At 43.0% G+C, this 26,757-nt stretch overlaps 1 protein-coding gene across 2 annotated transcripts in view; it reads right to left on the bottom strand.

Moving 5' to 3' along the window:
- Positions 1–835: 835 nt before the first annotated feature.
- syt16 (synaptotagmin XVI) overlaps positions 836–26,757 on the bottom strand; it is a 32,188-nt gene continuing 6,266 nt past the window's right edge. The window contains exons 3-8 of one of the 2 annotated variants that reach the window (XM_030443641.1): positions 20,053–20,295; positions 13,545–13,778; positions 10,726–10,964; positions 8,061–8,522; positions 7,799–7,985; positions 836–6,739 (exon numbers count right to left, since the gene is read on the bottom strand). In XM_030443641.1, coding sequence (XP_030299501.1) covers positions 6,426–6,739; positions 7,799–7,985; positions 8,061–8,522; positions 10,726–10,964; positions 13,545–13,778; positions 20,053–20,295 — 1,679 coding nt within the window. In that variant the 3' untranslated portion in view covers positions 836–6,425. The remainder of the gene's footprint in view (positions 6,740–7,798; positions 7,986–8,060; positions 8,523–10,725; positions 10,965–13,544; positions 13,779–20,052; positions 20,296–26,757) is intronic. The other variant, XM_030443642.1, reaches the window with a different exon arrangement.

Raw genomic sequence — 26,757 nt, 5'->3', positions numbered from 1 at the left:
ATCTGGTAATGTGACGTGATTACAGATCCAGTCTGAAGCCTCCTGAACTGCTCAAAGACTCATCGGGTTTAAAACATTCCAGGCCAAACCACACCGACCAATGAGAAAGGAGCAGCTGTCGGCGCTGCTAAGCAACAGTGAACATTTTAACCTTGAGGCTAACGTTAGCTAGCACACTACCGCTGACAGAAACTAAAAAGTCTCCCCACTCATCCAGACTCCTTTAACCTTCTGCTATAATTTCTTCCTCACCTTCTTACTTCAGAGTTGCTCCAACACGCTAATCTCCATTTTGTTTATGTCTGCTTCCCCAAAAACGTAACAAAAAACATAAATTGGCTCCACACAGCTCATCTGGTGAAATACAAATCCTAAATCAAGTTTAAAATTATGTTCTTTATACACTCGACGCTCCCACTTCAGATGGGGTGCGTGCTAATGCTTTTATCTTAGTAGCTACAGTAGATTCATTAAAACTATCATAATTAAAATAAAGTTGTTAGACACCAACATACAGGCCAAGTATTTACTTTAAGAAAGCATAAAGGTTCGTTGAACACTTGCCAGCTAATAAACAACACAAACAAATTTAAAAACCAAAACATCTGCCACCACAGATTAGACTCAACTGTCCCAAAACACTTAAAAACCACGAAATACTTTCCCTAATCTCTAATCCACTCTGTGTGACTTCCTGCATGAAACTGGAAATCTCTACCACCAATCAGACGGGGATGAACCGCGATTATGTTCTCGTTGTCGACGATGGCCTCATTCTCAGAATTAAGACATCTGAACGGAGCTCAGGACGGAGAGAAGGACCCGAGAAAACAGATGGCAGACAGACGTTCCCACAGCAGGGATCTTCTGGGTTTTATTGGCAACGACAAAACTTGGTACAAAAAGTGCTTTCTGGTGCCTCGGGGGCTCGGCATGCACGGCCCGGACCAGGGCTGCAGGACGAGTCTCAGTCCTGTCCACTAGAAAACAGCTGCAGGCTCCACTTTTGATGCCAATGAAGCCCTGATGTGACATTGAGACACTCATTGTGTTATTGCAATCAAATTTTCTCTCTTTGATTTGTTGAACATCCTGATTTGTAGACCTAACTTCAGCCCTGGTCTCGGCCGGGACACGAGTCGACCCGCCCTGTCGTCACCGTCCACGCATGCAGTCCTACAGCAGCATTCACAGGGAACAACGAGAAGGCTTCATGCAAATTTTGGATCATCCCTTTTTGTCACGGCGGATATGTTTCATCTTGAAATGTTTACAGGCACTTCATCAGAGTATCACGACTGTATATTACATCTGCAGCACACATCCGATTGTGTAATCTCAAACTGAGCATGCAGACGTGTAAATACCATAGAAATCCTGGGAAATACTTAAGAACATTAAACATTTACTATTAAAAAATATAGAATAGATGTTATAGATTCTGTACAACAACTCAACATGCATAAAATATATCAGTCTGTGCAGTAAATATAGTTCATGTCACTTTTCACACGCTCACATGTTTGAAGCCGGCAGAATAGGAGTGCTGATAAAAAATATCTTGTTAAAAGTTGTCGAATGTATGTTATTGTGGTCAAGAAAAGTTAATATATTGTAATTTTAGTAGGTTAGAGTCTCTGTTGATATTCTCAATGATGATCTTTGTGTGTTAGCCTGCGTTACCTGCTTGTTAGCATGCTAATTTGTTAGCTTCAATGACGCTATAAGTTCCATATAAAGGCAGGTATCATCAGCAAAGAATCGTATTTTTTTCAACATACTGTTCAAAATCTTTTACTTTGTTGTCTTCTATCTAGATCATCAACTCTTGGATGCTAACTTCTTATGTATTAGCTAGCTTATTACAGTTTACAGTTATCATTTTAGGTGAAAAAAAAAGTATTTTTATGTCTTGAAACCAAGTTTTTAAAAAGAAAAGGAAGAAAACAAAAGAACAAGCTAATGAAGAATTAGTTCTCTTGGGCAGAAATTTGGTCTCTCTAGCTAACTGTCTCAATCATTTTGGTCTTAGAGTGTTAGAGGTTTGGAGTGTTAATGTACAACATAATAATATTACCAATTAAATAAAAATCCTGTTGAATTGTACAGAACATTAAACCAGTTGCAGCACTCCTATTCTTCACCCACGCTTCATTTATACCTGAAGTATTTGCCATTACATATCTGCAGTTTAAACACGAGACGCACAGCATTTTACAGCTTGTTTCCTGCATTTACCAGATATAGAATGAGTCCAATAATTGTGCCTTTTCATTAAATCATTCATCTTTGAATAAACAACCTTGTTTTTCAGTCTTCAGTTCTTCCCTGAATCAGTTAACGACATACAAAGTCGTCGTGTTGTTGTTGGAAAAGAGAGAAGTGCTTCTAAGTATTGTATTGTATTGTCAACACTTGTTTTTTCATTTGTGACGTTTTTGTTCGTCCAACTAAACATCTGCTTTCCAATAAACTAGTGATGATGATGATGATGATGATGAGGATGATGATGATGTGTCTGTTGGTAAAAACCAGCTATTTGAATCATTCTTTTCTTCTGTTGTGACTCACACAAGGTTGAGGCTTGTAAAACTCATTCATCAGTCGAATGAGAATCTCATGTCCGTGATTTATAATGAATTTTCCTTGGACGGTTTGTTAATTATTATATCATAGAGCGCTCATTTATGTAGCGTGTAGTAAATCCTCTATTCTGAGGAGATATTGTCAATATTACAAAAAACTAGAAAAACATGTTTCAGCCCGGTAGAATGAAATGTTGGCATTTACGGTCAACAGGTATGTTTGTTTTTTGTAAATATCTTGCATTTTTCTGTTTAACTTGAGGCATATTTATCTTATTCTTTTTCCTAGACTGTTGCAAATATCTCAAGCTGTTGTAACAATCATATTTCCCTGTTGTGGGATAAATAAAGCCAATCTTAATCTTTATAAATTGACAAAATGAAGCGTGAAACCGCTGGATATTTTTTAAAAAGATGCCGGGCGATGTTTGTGCCGATATAACTAGATTTTTTTCGATAAGACATCTGGACAGGGTGACAATCGAGATGGCTGCCAAACCAGAGACCACTGTTTGAGACGGTGTTCCAACATTTGTAAGCGTGAAACCACTGGTTATCTAAATGAGCTGTTTTCCAGCCATGTTAGTGGCAGCAAAGTCAGGTTTTTTAAAACGAGACGTCAGGACAAGGCGACCAGCCGAAATGGCCGTTAAGCCAGAGTCCACTGTTTGAAATGGTGCTTGAACATTTGTAAGAGTGAGACCACTGGATATGTTTAAAGAGACATCAGGATATGTTCCAGACATGTTAATGGAGATGATAGTCAAGCCAGAGGCCACTGTTCAAGATGGCATTTCAACATTCGTCAGCGTGGCACCACTGGATATCTAAGACAAGATGCTGGGAAATTTCCAGCCGTGTTTTTTGGTGGCGACAAAACTGGGTATTTTAAGCCTAAACACGATCTTTTCCAAAACCTAAGTGGTTTATTCTGGAGATTGTGATCCGAGTTTCTGTGCTGAATTTTAACATTACATTTTTCGGTGCTTTGAGGAGCAAAAACTGATTTATAATCATTTGAATTAAAGATAAAGTCTTTCAAAACCACGGCACAGAAAAAACCGGGGGGATGGCTCGATGCCTTGAGGGATGTGCAGGATGGGTTCCTTTGTCTGATTTGGTTGAACTGACCCTTTAATCCACATGAAGAATTTGAATATGAGCATCAGCCTCTCTGCTCATTTGTTATGGTTGACTTTCCAAAACTAATTACAGACCGTCATCTCCTTACACCCGTGAATTTTTGAGTCGCTCTCATTCAGTTTTTTCAAACCGAGCTGCAGTTCAACATTTCTAAAGAGGTTTTGTTGTCACCTGCCCGAACGCTCAAATAAACACATCTCTGCTCTCAGTGTGTGAACCCCCGAGGGGTTTGGAGCTCCAGTATCTGTCGACACAAACAAATATAATCCCCCCTCCGGGCTGAACTGCTGCCTTATGACTCAATGATGCCCGGGCTGGAAGAGGATGAGCATTAACAGCGGCATTACCGTCATCGCACTGTACGATTCTACAGCTGTAACTACCAATTACCACGGAGAGAGTGTGGTGAAAAAAACACACACTTCCAGAGTAATTCATTGCATGTTATTAACAGCTGCAGTGAGATATTTAAAGCCTCTTTTCAGCTCAGCGTTGATGGGTGTTGAAATGAGCTTTGCCCTGTGAAGGAGTTCGAGCCGAGGCCAAATAACATCATTCAGCGTCGACGAGGCAGAGAAGGGGGGAAGAGACGCTCTCATCCCAGCGGGGGTTAAGAGTCTCCAGCTGCTGGAGATTTCCTGCCTGTAGTAGCACATGTGTCAGGAGAATATGAATGAGGGCTGAATATGAATGAGACGCCTTCCTCCTCCACTTGAATCACAAAACAGCTTCAGTTCCACTCTCGTGTTTGTTTCTGTGCTCGGCGGTTTACGGTCACGTGGTCCTTCAGCGATAACACTGACATCATCGTATCGATCACTCGCCTTTTCTGTTGCTGAAAGTGTTTTAACGGATGATTTCATGAGGGAGGATGAGAAGGCGAAGATGTGGGAGATGCGATCTGTTCATATTGATCGATTTGCTTATGTAAGTTTCCGACATTATCGTATAAAATCCAACATTCTTAAACACAAACTGCAGCAAAGATCCTGAAATCTTTGAGACAAACCTGCTGTGTTTCTGAGAGGATGTGAAAGGAATAATTTCAGTAGTAGACTTTCAGGATGTTGCATCTTAAAGCCTGTTATATCGGCTATTAACATGTGTGTTTGGTGATCCGATCACAAGTGAACACTCACACTAAGTTCATTAAATAAAGCAGTATAGACGAAAGAACACAAGAAAGAACTTGCTATATAATATTAGCAGAATTTACAAGAAGGCCCAAATAATTAAGAATCTGCCAGAAACAGTGTTTGACAGCATTTATAAAGTCTCTCTTAATGCAGCAACTCTCAGAATTGAGCGATTTTTGAAGGCAGTCTGGGAACTTAGGCCCTAGCAACAAAGCATTAGCCGATATTGGTTATTATATTTAATGCCGAATTGACTAGAAGACCCAAATAAATTAGAACATGAGATAGCCAGATTTTAACAATGTTTAAAAAGTTCCATCTCAACACAAAAACTTTTAAATTTAGCGTTTTTTTAAGGGAGTCTGGCATCTTTCTCCAAGGGCGACAAAGAAGCAGCCTGAATTTTTTACAGATTACTGTATTTGTAAAACTTTACATGTTTACTGTCAATAAAATGTTGCCTTCATTCATAAATTTAGTGTTAAAGGCGAAATCAGTTGTAAACTTGCGTGATGCCGCGGAAAATCAGACGGATTTTATAAGGAAATAAACAACTTAATGACTCGTCGTTGATGCCGAATTTACAAGAAGGCAAAAATGAGATTTCTAAATGTTGCTGTAGTTGTTTTGCAAAGTTTTTTAAGTTTCTCCTGAATTAACAACATGAAAATTGTGCAATTTGTTAAGGGAGTTTGGTGATATCGCTGTCAGTGGTTTCAGTTTGGCTACCACCACTTCCTGCGCCGATGACGTCTTTGTCGGGGGAAACATTTGTCTCAGACGACCTCGACAAGTTGTTTGAGTTGATCGGATCACAAAACGTCTTGGTGGTCTTTATTCTTTGGATCACACAAGAATCATGTTAGCGGCGCGTATAAACAGGCTCGTTCTGTTTCCTGTCTGCATTCATTCACAGCTGAGCGTCTCACTGTGCACTTTCTGTTTGCGTCTCAACTGATTTGCCAGCCGGTGAAAGAACAGCAAGATTAAGTAAAAACGTCACACAAACACACACACACACACACCCACGCACACACACCTCTAATTTGTGTGCATTTTCTAACACAGCATTTCACTAGAAAAACAAAACTGCAGCTCATCACGGAGCTGTTTCACCAATAAAAGCTGTACGTGAAGGACAAATTCTCAGCTCCTCTTGGAGGCTGACGGACGCTCCACAAAGCTTTCTATCAGGAAACCTTCAGACATATAAAAGGTTTTCCATGACAAAGACATTCTGTTTTTTATCAAGCTTTTTATCACGTAGCCCTGCTGAAGGCTCTCTTCATTCTTTCATTTATTTATTCCCCTTCCCCTCAACAAAAAGACTGAGTTTTAAAGTCGTGTCAGCCTCCAGAAGCTGATGAATTTGTTCCTTCATGCTGACATAAAATAATCAGCCAGGGTTGATTCGTGTCCATCTTTAGTCAGATGTGACGATCGTGGAGAAAGCTAAGTCCTTGAATCCGTCGCCTCTGAAGCCACATGCATCATCCTGTCCGCAACTTCCACAATAAACTCTCCTCCAGCTCAGAAGAAAAAATCCCAGCTCTCGGTGGCGTTACGCCTCCAGCAGGACGTGCCAGCGGCAGACCTGCTGTCCTCGACTCTCCTTCATGTCCTGCCAGTGGAGCTGCTCCTCCTCGCCGCTGCTGTTCTGGCCCAGAGCGATCCAGCCAACCATCTCTTTGCGCTTCATGCTGCGGCGGTTGTAGATGGAGACCAGCAAGGTGACGTCCGACAGCTGGAACAGCGCCACCTGGAAGACGAACGTCTCCTTGTAGACGGGGTTGGGCTGGCCGCGACGCACCGACGTCTTACAGCGAGAGATCTCCTGACCGACCGAGTTTAACAGAGTCAGGCGCCCGTAGGTGTCTGAACCAGAGGGGAGGAAGACAAATCAGACAAACCAAGTAGTTTTGTTACTTCCCTTTCTGTAATGTCTCTAACTCGTGGATATACAGGAGACACTCTCTGTAGATCTGATGGATTAAAGTTGGCAACTTAAAACCATTTTTACTGACATGGTCTGATCCCAGCTCACACTTCCTTCAGCATTAGTTAACAATCCCAAGGACTGAAAGTGAAAATGAAACACCAAAAAGCAACCAATTGATTTACCGTTTACCGTTGTTTGTTTTTGGGCAGGAGAGTAACGGTGGACCTCCTGCCTGTCAGGTCGCACTCGGGGATCGACAGCGACGTGCCGGAGGTGCTACTGCTAACATGAGTTGTTCAAAAACCTTCTTTTAAGTAAACTCTGTGTACACAAACAATGTTCTCAATGCTCGTGTTCATGTGTAGAGACCCTGGTGATACTACCAGCAAAGTTTCATGTTGTGTCGAGCCTTCTTACTGTTTTAAACATAGAGATTTTGATGCTATTGTAAAAGTGCCCGTAGCACATTCAAAATGAGTTTGACCCGAAAACAAAACTACGGTAATTCTTCTGCCGCTTTCGTCATAAATATGCATTTACACAAAGGTTTGACTCATATTATTCAATCACAAATAAAGCCTCGGCTGCATTTTGGCGAGAGTTTCACTTGAAGTGCCAACTAACATTTTGAAGTCTTGGAGCCAGAAGTGACCATATATGGACCAGAAGGTGAAGCTGGGAGGATATTCTAGTTTATAATCTAGCGACTTCTCAATCAAAAGGTAGCTACGACCTAAATCATGAATCATATACGGCCTATGATCCCTCTTTCTTCTTGGTTTAGTGCTGTTTAGGTTTTGCTTTCCGTCCACAAGCTCTTCTTCTTCTAATCTGTTTATTACAGCCATGTGTAAAGTTACACATGCCACCAACATTTGTGTTTTTATCACAAATTTCAAAAATTTGCTTCAGATTTTCTCGTCAGTTTGTGCAAACACAGCTGTTTCTGAGTGAGTTCAGTGTTTGTGTGTGTGGGTGTGAGGCTCTCTGCGGACCTGGTGGTCTGTTGATGGCCAGGTTTCTGAAGTGGCTTCCCTTGACGAGCTCCACAGACATTCGTCCCGTGGTGGCGTTGTAGGAGAGGCCCACCAGCAGCTCGGGGACGCCGCCGTGGGTCAGAGACTGAGTGGACGAGGCGCTGTCGCTCTGTGACACAGCAGACAGGCTCACCGAGTCCACACTCTGTCAGACACAGACCAATTAAATTAACGTCTAAAAATGAATGTGCACTTATTTTTTAGACCACAACAAAGTCACCTTGAGGTTGCTGCGCGGCTCCAGAACCAGAGTCGTCTCCATCTTCCCTCCGTCCGGGTCGAGCCCACCTAAACGCAGCACCTTCTCGCCCATCATTCGCTCGCGGGACATCCTCCCTCCGAGCGCGTACAGCCTGAACCTGACGGCCGACATGTGCAGCTCCGACGGATCCAGGCGCGAGAAGCGAAACGTCTCGTTGAAGTGCGGCTGCGAGCCTTTCTGCACCGCCGTCTTCTGTCGCTGTTTCTTGGAGGGAAGCAGGACCATGTGCACCTGCCAGGAGTCCATCCCGCTGCGAGCCTTGTCGGGGATGTCCCGCGCCACGACCACGGTGACCATCAGCTTCTCCGTGTCGGGCCGGTACTCCAGAGACAGAACCAGGTCTCCACATTTAGAGATGGGAGGTCGAGGGGAAGAGCTGACCGGCTGAGGGAAGACGTCCTCCTGGGGAGGCTGCTCCTGCTGAGGAGGTAGGGAGAGAAAAGAGGAGATATTTTACTAACGAAAAAAAACATACATATGTGCATGTGTAGGCATTTTTTTGTAACTGTGGACGGAGCCAGACTAGCTGTTTCCACATGTTTCCAGTCTTTCTGCTGCTGACAGACTTACATTTTTATTCTGGGTGTTAGACAACATTACAAAAAGGATTCCTACAGAAGTAAAGTGGTTTTTATTTTAGTAATTCTTGTTAGGATTCAAACTATTCACCTCTCGTCCTCTGGCCTCTCTGCCTCAGTTTATTAATAACTTAACATGCAATCGGCTGAGATATGTATAGAGCGACAACAGAACGAGGGCAAACAGGGATCATTAGGACAAAGATTCCTTCCAGTCGCCCCTGACTCCCCGAGCATGACGATAATCGTATCAGCTGAGTGAACAGATCGACTCTCTCCTCTGGAAACTCCTGCAAATATCCTCAAGCGATACTCAAACCAGAATCTAACTGTTGTGCATCAAACACACCTGCTTGCTACAACTTCTTATCCCAACGGAGATTACTTTTTAAAGAAATAAGATTTTTCAAGCCATTTCTGCCGCATGATCCACCGTTCTGTGATCTGTACGTCCATCATACACATGTTTTTTAATATACACTCATATTTGAAAGTCACTGAAAGCTTCTTTCAAACGTTCAGAGACACAAACTGAGCAGAGATCCGGTCATAAAGGAGAAATAAACCCCCCTGACCTCCTCCTCCTCCTCTACAGTCAGCAAACACAACATCGTTTGTGTCGAGTGTTGACAGAGCGCGGCCGAGTGTCGGCGTCGACATGGAAACACACGGAGGAGATAAGATTATGACGGAGCTGCTGTCGAACGTGCCGGTGGGAGCGTCCACACATGAAGGAGAAAACACAGATGTTCACCTGACGAGCATCTGTGGATGTTTACGACTTCCTCCTCCTCCACGCCGTCACAGCCCATCGATCCGTTAATCAATCATGTCATGAAATTATGATATTTACATGTGTGTGTTTGCAGAGGTTTGGGTAAAACTGCAATCTGTTACAAACTTTATGAATTTGTTGCTGCAAAAAGTGAAAGAAAAGTTCAATTGTGAGATAAAACATCAACAGTTGTCTCATTAATTTGACTTAATAAGGGAACTTTATGGTCTTAATTTAAAGGAACAGTCTGCATCACTGCTAGCTTAGCGTTTGTTTTAACACTCGTCTGTTTACAGTAACAATACCTGCAGTTATAGTATCACTACTTGTTGATGTGGCATTATTATTATTATTATTATTATTAGCAGCAGTAGTAGTACTAGCGGTAGCATTAGCGGTTTCAGGGCTGTTAAATAACTGTATAAATAAAAGTGCTACGACATGGCTCCACTGATCCAAACTCATTTGCTATTTATGAAGCATTTCTAGATGTCAGTATCGCCCTGCGTCTCCAGGGATGTGTGTGTGTGTGTGTGTGTGTGTGTGTGTGTGTGTGTGTGTGTGTGTGTGTGTGTGTGGGAGGTGTTTACTGCACAGATTGCTCCCAATTTCAAAGTGTGATTCGGTGACTGAGAGGTTGTTAGATTTTACATTCCCACTCTCCTACGTGCACAAACACACACCGACGACCCGACAACACACAGAAATACAGGGTAAGCACATGTATGCATACTTCAATCATTTAAACACACACACACACACACACACACTGATTATTATTCATGAGCTTCTGTTTGCTAGCCAACGCAGCGTGGAGAGCGGAGGAAATATCAACTATTTATACGAAACCTCGAGGCCTCGGTGGGCCGTGTTTGGTTTGTTTCGTCCAAAATGAACCTGAGAGGATAACATGGCAGAGTGATAATCCGCTCACAGCTGAATGACGATGATACCTCTGCCAAGCATGATGGGTAACAGCAGGGCTGCGTGTCAACTCACTGACCTCGTTAAGTAATCCCGCTGCTTTGGTGTTTTTTGTTTTTTAGTTTTCGGTAAGAAATGGAGAGCTGAGACATGTGAAATGTTGAAGAAGTTTTCTCGAGAAGTTTGTGATGTAATGTGTCAACTTATAGAATAAAAACAGAGATAAAATCACTATTTTCAGCCAGCTTCTTACTGGTTATATTACCACAAACAGAATGATTCATCTAGACAATCAAACCTAAACGTAATAAATCATAAATCGATGCTACACGTCGGGCTGCAGTACCTCGGGGCTCCATGTGGAGGAGCTGTCTGTGCCGTCGTTTTTGTCGAGATCCACCACCTTCTCCGTGTCCTCGCTGCCGTCTGCAGCCTGTCGCCTCATACTCAGAGTGGGACTGTCTTTTACGCTGGACACCTCCAGTTTAGCCGGTTTGTCCAGAGAAAGCGCCGACGCCTTCTCGCTCTCCTCTAGTGCCGCCGAGAGCGGGTCCTGGAAACCCTGCCGGCTCGGAGCCTCCATCTCTGCAGAGGGAAGGCAACAGGGGAGGAAAGTCAGCATTAGGTCCTCTGGTGGTTGGGTTTAAATCTGTGGGTGTGAAGACAGTCGTTAGACAGATAGACTGGTTTTTAAATCTTAACACACATTCACCAAACTCCCTCCACAAAATTTACAATTTTAAGAGTTGCTACACGAGGACAAACTGCGTCTTAACTCAACTGATTTCATCTTTTACGCTAAATCATTATTCAATGACACAAAACATGTCCAACGTGGAGAAAGTCCCCAGACTCCCTTAAAAAATCTCTCAATTTAACGAGATGTTGCGTTAGGAGGAACTTCCCGGACTTTGTGAAACACTTCTACGACAAATTTATATTTATTTTGGCGTTCTCGTGAATTCGGCAAATGTTCTAAATCAAATAATGTTACATGTTACAGGGATGTGTGATCTGATGACAAAGAGGGTCAAACAAGACGATTATTATGTCAGCGAATCACCCAGGACGCACGTTTCTGAACATTTAAAATACAGTAACTAAAAGTATAAACTGGAAGCAGCCTGATTAAAGGTTAATGACACTGTAACTATAACCAAAAAAATGATATAACAGTTGGCAAAATGAACAAACTGTCGCTGTAGTTGAGACGATCAGGACACCTACTCGTTTTTTAATCGTGTGTCGATGACGAATCCAAAAGTATCTGACCCGGCTGGACATGATCGCCTCCTCTGGTTTACCATCTAATTGAGTCTCAGAGGTCCAAAAGAAGCCGCGTAAACCTTGTTTGGGAGTGTGTGTGTGTTTTAACAGAGGTGATATTGTGTAATCTGTCAAACGCTGACCTTTCCCTGAGACAGAAACACTCGCAGAACAGCCTGTACCTCAGACCAATCAATAGCAATTATCTCCAATTCGCCATCATTAAGGTCGGTTTGACTGTTATATCAATGTGCTGCACAGAGTGCTGACCATGGCAACAGGCTGAGGTGAGTCCGTGTGTGTGTGTGTGTGTGTGTGTGTGTGTGTTACGGCGCGGCTCACATGTTGCTTTAGATGTAAAATAAATACCAGTTGATACGGAGTGACCCCGACTGAACAATGTCACCACACACCAACGACCAGCTGTTCGTCTAAAAGAAGGCAGGTTCACCTCAGTTTGTTTGTTTTCACTCACTGGGACGTAAAGTAATGTGATGCTAACTGGCTAAAGTTAGCCGCGCAGCTGCTAGCTCTGAGTCTACGCCTGATTTTTCATAACTTTTTATCAGAAAAAAAGGAAATTTAAGAGTCCAAAGACGTTACGTGACAAAGAACAGTGTGAAAACATTTGGTGTTTTTGCTTGTTTATATCAAAGTTGTTCAATCGATCAGGTAATCATTCGTAGCTCCAGTTCAAACCTTCATAATCCAAATAAAGAGTTTAGAAACAGTTTGTTAACATGCTACAAACTACAGCTCACAACAACACATCGATATCCGTCACATCTACCCAGACTCTCCTCCAACATCACGTAATCAAATCTGGTTTAATTAATCTAATCGTTAAGAACAACACACATCAATCAACGCTCCTCTAAATGTTTCAGTATTAGTCAGCTGGCTGAAGATGCCGGTATACTTCTTCACAAGTGCTCGTCCGACGGTCCAAATCCTTCAGAAGGAAACACCCACATCCTTCTGACATTCTGAAGGATGTCTGAGGATTTCGACAATTTCCACAGCCGATAATCTGAACTTCTCTGAACTTTCAGGCTGAATTTTTCAAATTCCTTTACTCAACTTTTTGAATTATCAAGTAACAACACTGTGAATTTACCTGAGGAGAGTGTTGCCACAAGTTCTGGTTCCCTCGTCCTGAATTCAGTGAGTTTTGGTTAGAAGTCTGTGGTTAACATAAATTTGAAATGATAATTTTTTGTTCCACGACATAAAATACATCAACATTTAAAAATTTGGTTTTGAAAGTGACGACGCCGCAGGATCCGGGCTCAGATGATAATCCAGATTATATTTTACTGGATGTTGGGATTATCATTAATCACAATTTTTAGGAAGGGAATTTTAGGAACCACATTACTGAAACATTTGGCAATGAGCGGTGTTTAGATATTAAATAAAACTAAATGTGCGACTTCCCAAATCCACCACTTTAATCTTTAGTAGCCTCACAGAATATTTTCTGTCGTTTCTTTTTGTTTTCCCGACCCTTCATTTAATCAGCTAGTCAACAAACCCACAAATAAGAAACAAGCTCATCCATCAGAATCACTTTAGTTGTTCGTTTCACAGAGAAAGAAGTATAAAAAACCTCCTGGGTTGTGTTTGTTTCCATCTCATCCTCTCCGGGTCAGTCTTAAAACGCCAGAATCCAGCTGACTACAAACAAGCGTCCTAATTAAACGTCTGTCTGTCCACACTCGCCCGGCCACAGCGGTCCAATCACGCTGAGCCTCTCTGAGCTCTTTACAGCCTCTAATCTGCACTAAAAACGTTATTTGTGGCCTTTTGGCTCATCGACACTGGGACGGATTAGTGGAGCTGGTTTCCTGTTTGTTGGACTTTCTGACCTGGCTCACGTAAAATCTGATCCAAGCTCACCTTCGCAGTCCGACGGCTCGGTGCTACCCTCCTCCTGGTCCGACAGACGGGTGAATTTGTGGCGTCGGCCCAAAGCGAGCTGCGTAGTCTGCTGCTGCTGCTGCTCGCCGCTGTTCGACGCCGCGTTACGAAAACTCTGCGAACGCGACACAGAGATCTCGAACTGCTTCAGGACTTCTTCTTCACTGTCAGAGGAGCTGCTGCCATCATCTTCATCATCCCCGTAACTGTTCACTGGAGGAGGAGAGAAACACAGGGAGACAAGGGAGGTGACGAAGAGGAAGAACTGGGAGAGATAAAGGAGGAGAGGAGAGGAGAGGAGAAGAGAGGAGAGGAGAGGAGAGGAGAGGAGAGGAGGAGAGGAGAGGAGAGGAGAGGAGAGGAGAGGAGAGGAGAGGAGAGGAGAGGAAAGGAGATGAAAGGAAAGGAGATGAAAGGAAAGGAGAGGAGGAAACAAGGAGGTGAGGGGAGGAAAGGAAAGGAAAGAGCAAAACAGCAAGGAGAGGAGAAAGGAAACAAGGAAGAAAAGGAAAGGAGGAAATGGGGAAGAAAGGAAATGAAAGGAAAGGAAATGAAGAATCAAGATGGTAAGGAGGGAAAACAAGGAAGAAAGGAAAGGAAAGGAAAGGAAAGGAATGGAAAGGAAGAATCAAGATGGTAAGGAGGGAAAACAAGGAAGAAAGGAAAGGAAAGGAAAGGAATGGAAAGGAAGAATCAAGATGTAAGGAGGGAAACAAGGAAGAAAGGAAAGGAAAGCAAGTGGTAAGAAAGAAAGGAGAGGACACAAGGAAGAAAGGAAAGGAAAGGAAAGGAAGTAATAAGAAAGAATGGAGAGGAAAGACGGAAGAAAGAAATGGATAGGAAAGGAAAGGAAGAATCAAGATGGTAAGGAGAGGAAACAAGGAAGAAAGGAGAGGAAAGGAAAGGAAAGGAATGGAAAGGAAGAATCAAGATGGTAAGGAGAGGAAACAAGGAAGAAAGGAGAGGAAAGGAAAGGAAAGGAAAGGAAAGGAAGAATCAAGATGGTAAGGAGAGGAAACAAGGAAGAAAGGAGAGGAAAGGAAAGGAAAGGAATGGAAAGGAAGAATCAAGATGGTAAGGAGAGGAAACAAGGAAGAAAGGAGAGGAAAGGAAGGGGAGGAAAGGAAAGGAATGGAAGAAATTTGAAGGTAAGGAGAGGTAATAAGGAAGAAAGGAAAGGGAAGGAGAGGAGAGGAAACAAGGAAGAAAGGAGAAAAGAGGAAAGGAAAGAAGGAATCAAGGAAGAAAGGAGAGGAGATCCAGTTGAATGAAAGCACAAAGTCTCAGGTTCTGATGTTCAGAATATAAAAGTCATTTTGTGTCACAGTCGTAGTAAAACCACCTGCTCACTGAGAGTGTAACCACTCATAGAGCACCTATATAAACCTGCTCTCTCTCTCTGACGGGTAGGATAGAACCCGTTAGCGTTAACGGGTCGGCGGGTCACTCCTCTCACTTCATAACTTCACCATAATTGGATAGCAACAGCTGAGTGAGCGATGTGGTGATGGAGAGAACCAGACTCGCCTCCACCTCCACCTCCATCTCTTTAAATCGCAGGTCACCGTCTCTACCTTTAGCCATCGCCATGGTTACCTACAGAGCAGGAAGCTGTTCTGCGAGTGGGCGAGCGGCGACGGCGGCTGATCGGTCTCTTAACTTTCTGTCTTCTCGAGCTATTTCCAGGCTGTCAGAGTGGAGTCATGTGGCTCGATGAACACATGTACACGCTCGAACAGACCACAGAGCCGATCAACCAAACCCAACTGAAAAAACACTCATTTCTAAGTAAACATACGTTGTATTAAGAAGTAAATATGTGTTGCTGTATAAGCTTCTTGTTTCCTGTCTGCTCTACTCTCCTGCGCCTGAACACAACGTCAGACAAAAACAGTATCTGTGGAGTATCGATGATCTCAGGCTTTTTAAAAGCAGCTGAAACCTTGGTTCAGGCAGAAACACGGATCCGTTTAGAACAAACGGGGCTCTTTGAGGCTCTTGAACGAGCGGCGGGTGCGGCGGTCGCCACACAGCTGATGAATGAGCCGCTGATTGTGAAGCATGAATGAAGCCGCTGATGCTTCGGTGCTGTCTCTCTCAAGTGTTTTCATAGTTTCCTTCCGGGTGGACACGGACGGTGACCTACTTTTCAAAACATAAACGCTGCTTTTATCTGGATGTTTACCTTCTGTCCTTCAGTTGAAAACGCAAAGGCGAGGCGATGATGGTCCACCAGAAGAGGAGGGACGTTCTGCCTCACTTCATCATTATTATTAATACTTTTCTACATCACGCAAGAATTAAACCTTCTGTTCAGCATCTCTGTATTAACCGTTTTACAGCTGATGTTGCACCGAGCAGTCTTGGTGACACTGCGCCGCTTAAATCTTTAAAATCAGCACCGCCGAGGCGAGAAGGTCAGCTGATCACTGAACTGATGAATTGGCAGTAAGTGCTCGTCGATACGCTGAATCAATATAAAGACTGACACAACCTGTTCAGCTGCACTCAGTTTGTAAAGACAAACGTCAAACTTCATGGTAGAAAGTTGCAAAGAAATGTTTGTTTTCTGTATGTTGACTCAGTAAACGTCTAATTTAAAGATATTCATTATTATCAAAAGCATCCGGGTGATTCCAGAAATTAAAGATTATCACACTAAAGCAACAACTTTAACATTACTTTTCAAAGAATTGACATTTTGGACATTTTACAACTATATGCTGAACCTCCTTGTGTTAAGAGACATATATTAATTGAAACGTGACGCGAGTTTTTCAATGATCTTCGTAGAAGTTAAGCTAAAGAGCTCCTACCTCGTCCTGTGAAGCTCCAGAAGATTGTGTGAGTTGTGAGTTTTTATGGCGAAACTTCGAACAGGACGTCTTATTTGTTCACGAAACCAACTGTAAACAGCAGAAACTCCACCTGCTGCAGGTGAGGAACAAGCGGAGCAGCGCGCTGTTTGTTCAGCGTTTGACTCACATGTTCAAACATCCTGCTGGAGGAAATGTGACTTTATCTTTCTGTCATTTCTAAACTGATCATAGAGCGTCAAAATTAAGGAAATGTTCTGTTTACGTCCAAACTGACGCTGGTTTCAATCCAAACTTTGATTTTGGAGTGAAGTGACTCACAGGTGCTCAGCCAGATTTGAATTAGCCTGCAGGATTCACCCACTTCAGCCCACATGGACGAAGCTCTCATAACTATTAGTGTCGGAGCTTTTTCTGTAGTGATACTGCACACAACATGTTAATAATACTTAAAGAGTAATTCAACCTTTGACGAAATGTGCTTTTAGTTCCGAGGCTACATCCTGCAACCTGTCAACGTAGCTTAGCATAAAGAGGCAGCTCATTACGTCACAATACAAACATCTGAATGATCTGCTTGTTGCCAGACTTTGATGCCGGCTCTATCGAAGCCTATGGGAGATGTATGGAGAAGTAGACTTAAAGGGATATTCCGGTGTAAGTTTAATCCATGGTCTAAATCACCGTGAAACTGTGTTAGACTCCCTCTCGAGAGATCAAGTTAGCAGAGCGCTAATTTACGGAGTTTTATCAACCTCAGAAACGACGGCACGACAACAATACACTGCAGTAAATGGATCCAAATATAAACCGCCACCAAAAAGCCACAAATAATGCTCAGAACAGCACCAAACTTCAGCAACAGTACAAATAGGGTCTCAGCACATAGTCCGGGGCATCTAACCTCCGCTAGCTTAGCTGGATTTCTACTGAAAAGCTGACTAAATTTACCACTCTTCTGCAGCAGCTTCCTGTTGACGGGAAGTCCCGACGAGTCGATTACCGAGTGCAGTAGAGTTCCGCGGCTCATGGATGAAAATGTATGATTATGACTCCATGGAAAAGCAATCAAAGTTCATATGTGTCTTACCTGCCAGTTTATAACAGTTATTATCGAGAGCGGACAGGGAAAAGAACGGAATTGAGCATTTCTAACCGCACTCGGTAATCGTCGCGTCGGGACTTCCCCGACCCGGAAGCTGATAGAGGAGAGTTGAAATCTGTTTTTAGCTTCACAATAGAAATCCAGCTAAGCTAGCGGAGGTTAGATGCCCCGGACTATGTGCTGAGACCCTATTTGTACTGTTGCTGAAGTTTGGTGCTGTTCTGAGCATTATTTGTGGCTTTTTGGTGGCGGTTTATATTTGGACCAATTTACTGCAGTGTATTGTTGTCGTGCGGTCGTTTCTGAGGATGCTAAAGCTACGTGAGCTAGCGCTCTGCAAACTTTACCTCTCGAGGGGGAGTCTTACTCAGTGTCACGGTGTGTTAGAACATGGATTAAATTTACACCGGAATATCCCTTTAAACCCTGCGTACCTACAGTACGTGGTATGAGCTTTACATCCCACTTACAATCCCACTTGTCTGCTGATTTGCTCGTCGCCTCATCATCATATTAAACGACAGAGACTCCAGGAAGTTTCTGCTCTCAGCCTGGAAGTATTGTCGAGCTAGCTGGTTGTTAAAAGTTTATTTCCTTCTTAAGAAAACGAGACAATCACAACAACTCCGGCCTCCACGCAGCCTGTGAAAGCACATCTTAGTTTCCGTGATGTGACGACACGACTTCAGGAAGCTTTTCTGTTTGTGTACGTATGAAACAAATAGGACTGAACTTGAATGTCAGACCGCTGTGGGTGTATTTTCCAACGTTGGACTGAGCCGGGTTAGCTAACACTTCGTTGACCTTTAGTAACCGTTGCTGTGGGTGTTAGCAGTGTTTGACAAGTGGGAGGAAAGAAAGAATTTTACTGGTTGAGCACAAAACAAACCGAGTGTTCTATTCTCTCTCTCTCTCTCTCTCTCTCTCTCTCTGTTTCCTCTCCACCAAATATTTCTTCAAGGTTTTATAATGTTAATATTTTGTATTACGTGCTGCTGCAGAGCTGTGTGGCAGTTATGCGGCTGACTCACTCCACTTCTTTCTCTCATACATACAAACTCGCCCACAGAAACCACTGTACAAACACAGACTCACCCACGCTGCCTCTCCGTTACTCAATAGTTTAATTGGGAGTCAAAATGCACACAGGAGTCACTCTCTCGCCTCGTTCTCGACTGAGATCTCTCAGGTTGTATAAGAGGTGAACCTTCGCTACAAAGCAGACAGCGCTCACTTGTGACAGATTTACAGAAATAATAATACGACTTCTACAGTTTCTGGATGTCGTCAGCTCAACATTTACTTTCTCTCTGAGGGAGAGGTGACAAATACATCTGGGTCAACTGCATGTGGGGGATAAAATACGTCTGACCCAGCATCAAGGAGCGCTAACATCTGATTAAACATTTTCCTGCAACAATAATAGATCTTCTTACACAGAGATTCTGCAATATTGCCGCAACGATGGCTCCGCTCTCCAGCGTGTAATTTCATATAGCAAGCTGGCGTTATGGAACCAAAAGAAGCTCGACGTTACACAACATAACGTTGAGATCTGTGTTTTCAAATCTATAATCTTATTGTTGCTGTTATAAAGTGTTGTGAGTGAGATCCTGACTCAGTATGAATTGTGGAAAGTGACAAAAAGATGTTTTTTGCTCTCCATCATTAAATAGCGGACCCCGTCTGACTCTCAGGTCCTGTCCACACCAGACCAGGTTATTTTGCATCCGAGGTTTTGTTAAACAAAATTCTGCGTCCACACGAGTGGTGTAATAAAAATAACCGAGAATAACTCTGTACACACGCAACCGTAAAATCCGCCACCAAGTGATGCAATATACGTGTAATACATATGCCACAGCAATAGGTGGGGATGTAAGGTAAAACGGGAAGGCTGTTTTAACCAATCAAATAGTTTAAAACCGGAGAGGGGAAGCGTGGCAAATACCAAAACACAAACAACAATGGCGACTCGCAAGGGTGCGTCGTTTGTTTGCTAGCAAGAGGAGCCGTCTCCGTCGTTGCTCATCCAGGCGCCGCCGTTGTTGCATCAGGTTGACAGCAAGCCAATAAACAACAACTTTTTCACTTCCATATTAGCCAAGTTTTCAAGCGAAGCTATTTAACCTCTAACCACCTTCTAACTGTCGATACTCTGTGTTTACATTGCTGCACGTGCAATATTTATAGAGGCACACGCTCAGCTCTGACGTAAGCAAAGGAAATAATCGCGTTTGTCATATCCACACGCAACCGCTGAAACCCAAATCGCCCGAAAAAAACCTCACCCTGGACATGTGGACAGAACAGTAAAACCGGGAACATAAGTTCACGGTTGCAAAATTAACCGGGCTGGTGTGGACAGCTCCTCAGTCCTGGAGAGGGATGCTCTCTTGGTCGTGAGGACTGACCGTCACGAGGATTTTTATTCTACGTAAGCTGCCAGAGATGGTTACTACAACAACACAATAGTGGAAAGTGATGTTAAAGCTCACAGAGCGAGGCGGAATATTCCCGCCTTGAAAAGCGGTGTGAATGTAGCTAACGATGCTCAGACACTCACCGAGCCCCTGGCGGATCCCCACTCGTCCCTTCTTCCGGCGGCCATGTTGCTCCAGGCAGGGCAGCCCGCCGACGCGCGAGAAACACAGCTTCTTGTTGATGAAGAGGAAGAGGACGGCCAACGCCACGATGAAGACGCCCACCGCCGACAGGAAGCCGATGGCCTCTGGGGTGACTGGCAGGAGGAGGGAGAGGGAGAGGGGACACACAATGACACACTGATCAGACCACACGAACAGACAGTCTGGACACGCACGCACACACACACACACACACACACACACACAGTACGCATGGTACATGTGATACACACAGACAGAACGAGTGACACTTTAGTATTTGAGTTACCCTCAGTGCCTTGCTCAAGAGCAGAGTCAGTGTAAATAAAAAACAGCTGATGACAGTTTCCCAGCTGGTTTCATGAGCTGAACCGGCAGCTCGGTGCCTTGCTCAAGAGCACCTGAAGGGTAATTTCACTAAACAAAAGCCCCGCCCCTCTCAGTTACTCTGCCTGTAAAACATCCCTGAGGCTGACAGTTCGCTTAAATTGGTTAATTACAAACAAAATAATAAATAGAAACAACTCAAAACGCCTTGAAGGTTCAATCTGTTGCAGAGCGGTTGTTGTAAATTTAAAACAAAGAAAATCTACCAGGTGTCTCCAATAAACATCAACAATTACACAGACATAAAAATAATCCTTCTTGGGAGAAAATCAGAAAATGTTAAAAAAGTGTGTTTTTCAACTCCGCAGCTATATTTAGTGAGTTCTGCACGAGCAAATAACTTTAAGATGCGATGGCAGAATCACAATTTGGCTACGACAGCAGAGATATTAATATTGGAGAGCGGATGAGCCGACTGTCGAGTAAAAGATGATTTATCATTCGGCCTGAACATCCAAGAAATTTCAGCTCAATCCAGTTAAAATTCCTGGTTAGTGGTGCTGAGAATAAACATACAAAGAATGACAGAAGTGCAGTTCAGTGTTGGATTTCATAAACTTTTCACATGAGGTTCTGAATTCTGTATGAGCTCGGATGGAAAGTCCGAGTCTCCCGAGCTTCCGAGCTGAACTGGATCTCTGTGGAGAATTTGCTTTTGGCACAAACTCTTACAGAACTGTAGCCTGAAGGATGGGAACATAAGAAGTCCTGACCCACTCAAACTAGTCCAGAACAAAATGAACAAAAGAGACATCGCTGAGAGATTGGTGTTGGAAGTTAGTCGTAACACTAACCTGAAATCTTACGAAAAAAAGATGCATGTAATCGCAGCTGCACAATCGTAATCTTCTGACATTGTGGGATTATGTGCACGCCACGGACACAACTTATTCCTTCTTTTGTGCAAACATTTGAAAAAGATTGTGCACATATTGCATCTTCCTGTCAGGACTGAAAAAGACGAGTAAAACACAAGACAGAAAGAAAGAAATAAACACGGAAGAAGGCAGAAAGAAGTCGTGATTAATAAGAGAAAAGAGAAACGAAGGGGAGGAGAGAGGAAGACAAACATGAGACGGATGAGTGAAAACCAAAACAGAGGAGTAAGTGGAGAAACTGTTGTGCAGATGGAGGGAAGCGAAGAGAGCGACGCGGTGACACAAGGCGTAGTACTCTGATCTCAGTGAGGAGGCTCAGACTCCATGCAGATGAATAGAAATGCATTATGGGGGTCGCCGTCTCGCGTTTCCACGGTAACATTTCAGAGAGCAGCGTCGAATCAATGGGAGAGAACGGAGACGAGTACACATCCTGCTGAGAGCCGACGCCAGAATCAGGTCTCAACAGCGTAGGTGTGTGTGTGTGTGTGTGTGTGTGTGTGTGTGTGTGTGTGTGTGTGTGTGTGTGAGCATGTAATACTATGATGTTCTGTTTATTTCACACACCACCTTTTGTTTTCTCACTCTGATCACTCTCTCTGTCATTTTCAAGTCACCGAATCTTCCCCCGCAGTACACGTGTGCCTCATTAATCGAACGCAGAAAACATCCACTCGCGTCCTCGCAGAGCAAACGGCGTTCTTTATGTGCGTTCGGTGGCGAAATAATGAGCAACAACAGCAGCTGGCTCCCGTGGCGGTGATGCAGTCTTGGCTTAAAACTGCGTGCAACAGCATCTGTAAGGTTTTTTAATCCTGCCTTCACATGCACAGGCATCAGCGTTTGTGTCTTAGATTAAGTCTGGAGCTGGAAACCGGTCAACATGAAAAACAAGACGCAAGATCTCAGTTATCTGAGAATACATGTTGGCATAAATGTTGGTTTAGGGTGAAGAAAAGATCACATTTGGCTAAAAATACCTGAATCTGCTGCCAAAAACATGGCTGGAAAATATCAAGACGTTTAGTTAAGAATATCCAGCGTTCTCTAGCTGCTCTGTTGCCTCAAACACAGCTAGAACATTATGCGATATATCTCTAAAATATCCAGTGGTTTAACGCTAACAAATGTTGAAACGTTGGCCTGAACAGTCGTCTCTGGCTTGTTCTGTCGCCATAAACATGGCAAGGAAACGTCCCAGCGCAGGTGTGGTTTTGCAGAAACGTGCTACCTACTTAGTTAGCATTTATTCTGGCGTTTGGGTTGACCATTTTAGCTTCTTACAGCTCCTGTTTTTTGGTTTTACGGCACATTTACTGTTGGGTCCAGTGTGCACACTTTCATTAACCTTGTTCAGCAGCAGCAGGTCTGATGAACCGCAGTTAGCTGGTGAACACAGTGAAGCGTTCAGCAGCTAAAGACACAGATATATTGAAAGAGAGTGATTATTTGACTTGACACCTCTAAAGAAATGTTGCTGCGTGTCTGCTGGATCTGTAAATAATGTAATGTTTGTTAACACGTTCACCACAACTGTATGAAGTCATAATGTGTCAGTGTTGTGTCCTTCAGCTCCTTCTGCCGCCAAAAACAATCCACTAATCCTTCTTTCACGTGCAAAACCTTCACACAGCAGCACTCTAACAAGCTAATATGCTGAAATAATGTCTGTTTTACACGCTACTACATTTACTACATATATCTGACAAAGCAAAAAGGTTAACACTAACTTGTTTTGCCTTGCAACGGAGCACCGGGGGATAAAATATCGACTGTTTTAAGAGCGTGCGAAATGACTGAAACACAAACTGAAATAACTTTTCCTCAACAAACTAAAATGTATCTGAAGCTGTGACTAATGTGAAACTGAAGACTTATATAACTGAAAAAAGGTTATTAAAGTCTGTGAATTAATTTACAAAATGAAACCCCCTGCAGCAGTGAACACAGCGCGACAGTAAATGTTTGGACGGTGTGTTCGGGTGCAGCCGTAAAACTGGAGTTTCCCTCTCAGCTGCTCTGACGGTCGGACACTGAGCTCAGTGTTGGAGGCTCAGAGCCTCCTACTGTCTGCATCCAGATGGACAGGAAGAAACCCCGGGTCAAGGTCTGGCCTCACACCTGCTGCACACACACACACACACACACACACACAGGACTCAAACATGAACACACTTCATTTCAAATGCAGAGATCTCTGATTGCTCAGCGCTCTCTAACACACATAAATAACCGAAGCCACTCTTCTAAATGCACATCACAACTTCCCGGCACACAAGGTGACGTCTTCTAATAGCTATCTTTGTCCCTACAATCAGAAAACCAACTGAAATTCAATTTACAGCCAGAGAAAAACAGGAAAAGCATCACATCTACAACCTTTGGGGGGCAAGAATGGGATTTTATTTTATTTTTACTGGCTGAAGTCTTTCGAAAATATAAAACACTATTCAGAGGAGGAGACAGAAAAACAATCAAATCTGTCGTCTTAACACTTTTTCCAACCTTGGATACAAACATTAGCAAAAACAACAAAACCCAACATTTGTTTTTCAACTTTCCTTCAAAAAATCAGACTGGTTAATAAAATCCACAGCGATGTTAGCAGCTCTGTGCTAATGTACGATGGTGCTTTGAGCTAAATTACGTTTGTTACAATATCAGATGTCACGATGACGATATCATCACGATATCTACCCAAACTAATGTTCGCATGATCACAGTTATCGTCAGAACCAGTCTGCTGTAACACCTCAATGCTAAATGCTAAGATTAGCATGCAAATATGCAGATGTTTAGTTGTTCACCATCTTTTTAGAGCTTTACAGCTTTAGCATGCTAAAATTTTAGCAACTGATGGAAATGTTTGTCAGTTCTGCAGGTTTTACTTTATTATTTGGTCATAAACTAAAATATTCACTCAAACAATATGTTAAACTTCCACAAAACAGCCCAAGAGTCCAACACTGCACCTCTCTGGACTAACATAAGCAGGTTTGCTAACATCAGTAACTTATGTTGACCAAAAGAACATTTTCTCTTTTACTCTCCTGTTTTTTTTGGAAAGGAAAATAAATCAAACAACACCCTCCAAACTCTTTAAATGCCAAGTATCGCTCTTACTACAGTCCCACGCACGCCACGTCAACATGTTGGATCAAAACATCCATAAAGAAATAATCAGACTGATCATCTGTCCATCGCTACGTTTCACCAAAATAAGATTTATTTTTAATATTCCAGGCGCAGGGATGAAGATTCCTGAAGTGTGAGTGACACTCGTGATGATAAACAGAGCGATTACTTTGTTTTGTTCGGGACTTAAAAGCAGAATTTGTTTCAGTTTGATCAGTTTTCTTTCACTCGCTCACAGATAACAATATTTACATCAGATTATATTATTTTAATCTGAACTAATCTCTGTGAGAGGTGAGTTTAATGAATGCAACCAGCGGGGAGTCATCTGGAGATAAAACAGAGAGTATTGATGAAACAGTTTGTCGAACGTGAAAACGTATTAAAGGCGAAACTTAATGAATTAACGTACAAACGAGGATTAGAGAGACGATGTGACCCAAAAGTCAATGAGACGCATCGGATCAGGCTAATGAGACGGAGAGATCGAAGCATAAAAATCTCACAATCGCTAATCAGGCTCGGTTGTGAAAGGTTGTTTGTGTGTGTGTGTGTGTGTGTGTGTGTGTGTGTGTGTGTGTGAATACTAAATCCTTATCCCCTCATTATTATGCAGCTGCTGACTTTTCCACCCCGGCTTTGAAGTGAGAAGCTCCAGAGGAGAAAAGACGAGCACTTTGATGTGAGCGTTAGATTAGGATGAAAAAAAAGAAAAGGAAGAAGAAGAAGAAGAAGAAGGAGAAGAAGAGGCAGCAGCAGCATCGAAGGCCACGTTGTTACCGCTCATTAGCGAGAGACGGTGAAGAGGACGCATCAGATGCTTTGTAGTTTCCTCTTTCTTCTTTTTAGCGATGAATAAAAAGGAGCCCCTGCCGTCTCTGTCAGTTCGCTGTAAGGTCACATTAACGTAGGTAATTAGTTTCAGGACCTGTGTGACGGATCATTACTACAACACACAGCTGACGGTTCTCAGTGTTTGTGTAACGAATGCAGAGACCAGGATTTCTCCTCTGTCGTAATAATCTGGTGCTTTCATGCTAATTTTGAAACTTGTTTTTCTCCTCGTTGTTTTTGTCTTTCCATCCTCGCTGAACCAGGCGGTTTTCACTCCCACAGAAGGATCTGAAAACGCTCGTCTGTGTGCTGTGGGTGTGAAAAACAAAGGTTTTCCAAAAACAATGACGTTCGCCTGTTATCACGGGGTTGGATGTTGAGAAGATGATTTTTATCTTCCCTTCAGGTTTTTCTGTCATCGCTGGTTTTTGAATGGCAGTTAATCCGCTGCAACACGACCTGGAAACATTTTTCCTATCTGCATTTAGAAAAACATCCTATTTTATCTCACAATAAGTTAGGATGGCATAGATCCTGTCTTAAATTAAATATAACTCTTGTGAGGATTGATTGAAATGACAATAGTTGAAAGGCTCAAACCATAACGGTTGAAGAAGCTAACACTGATGTTTGCTTTTTGGAGCTTATAAGCTTATGATTTCCCGTACAAGCATTATTGGGTATTTATCCTCTCTGATCTCTATCAACACTCGCCATAGTTCAATAAAATGTCAAGTGAATTTGGAGCAAACTTCTGAAAGTTCACAAAAAAATCTAAAGAATCAAAATGTGAATCGACTACGTAGTTTGGTCAGAGGGTGACGCGGTGCAGGCTACATGGCTACGTCACATCTGGATGTGGACAAACCAGGAAACAATATGGAGAGACGTCTACAGGAGCTACTTTCGACAAGGCAAGTTGTTCTTGCACGTCAGCTAACATCGGCCGTGTCGCATGTTGTATGGAGACAATGAAGAAATGCAGTGATCATAATGCAGACAGTGGAAACACAATGTCAGAGATGGAAAAAGACACAAACCACCTCAAGCGCATCAACCTTTCTGCATTAACTGCCTCCGAATCATTGAAGCTAAATGTTTAGGAATCGCTCCTGTAATAGGAAGACGTTTCTGATCTGATCACGTCAAACACACGTAAAGATGTAAAAACACGATGTCTGACTCAGTCGGAGGCTTCTTCTGTCTTTGTGCAAAATGTTTAAGCACAGACACCAGCTGATGATGAGAGGTTACATAAAAAAAAAACCCCAAAAGAACCATTAAACCATCAACTGCATCAACCCTGAGACGTCTGATTGCACCTGCATCTGTTACAAAAACCTCCAGAGCCGACATGTGACGTTCACTGACCTCGCTGCACTTAACACACAAGCAGCCGAGCTGTTGTTGTTG

This window comes from Sparus aurata, chromosome 16, assembly GCF_900880675.1.
Source record: "Sparus aurata chromosome 16, fSpaAur1.1, whole genome shotgun sequence".
NCBI classification, from domain to species: domain Eukaryota; kingdom Metazoa; phylum Chordata; class Actinopteri; order Spariformes; family Sparidae; genus Sparus; species Sparus aurata.
The sequence above is the reverse complement of the archived record's forward strand: the minus strand, read 5'-3'. Positions and strand labels throughout refer to the sequence as shown.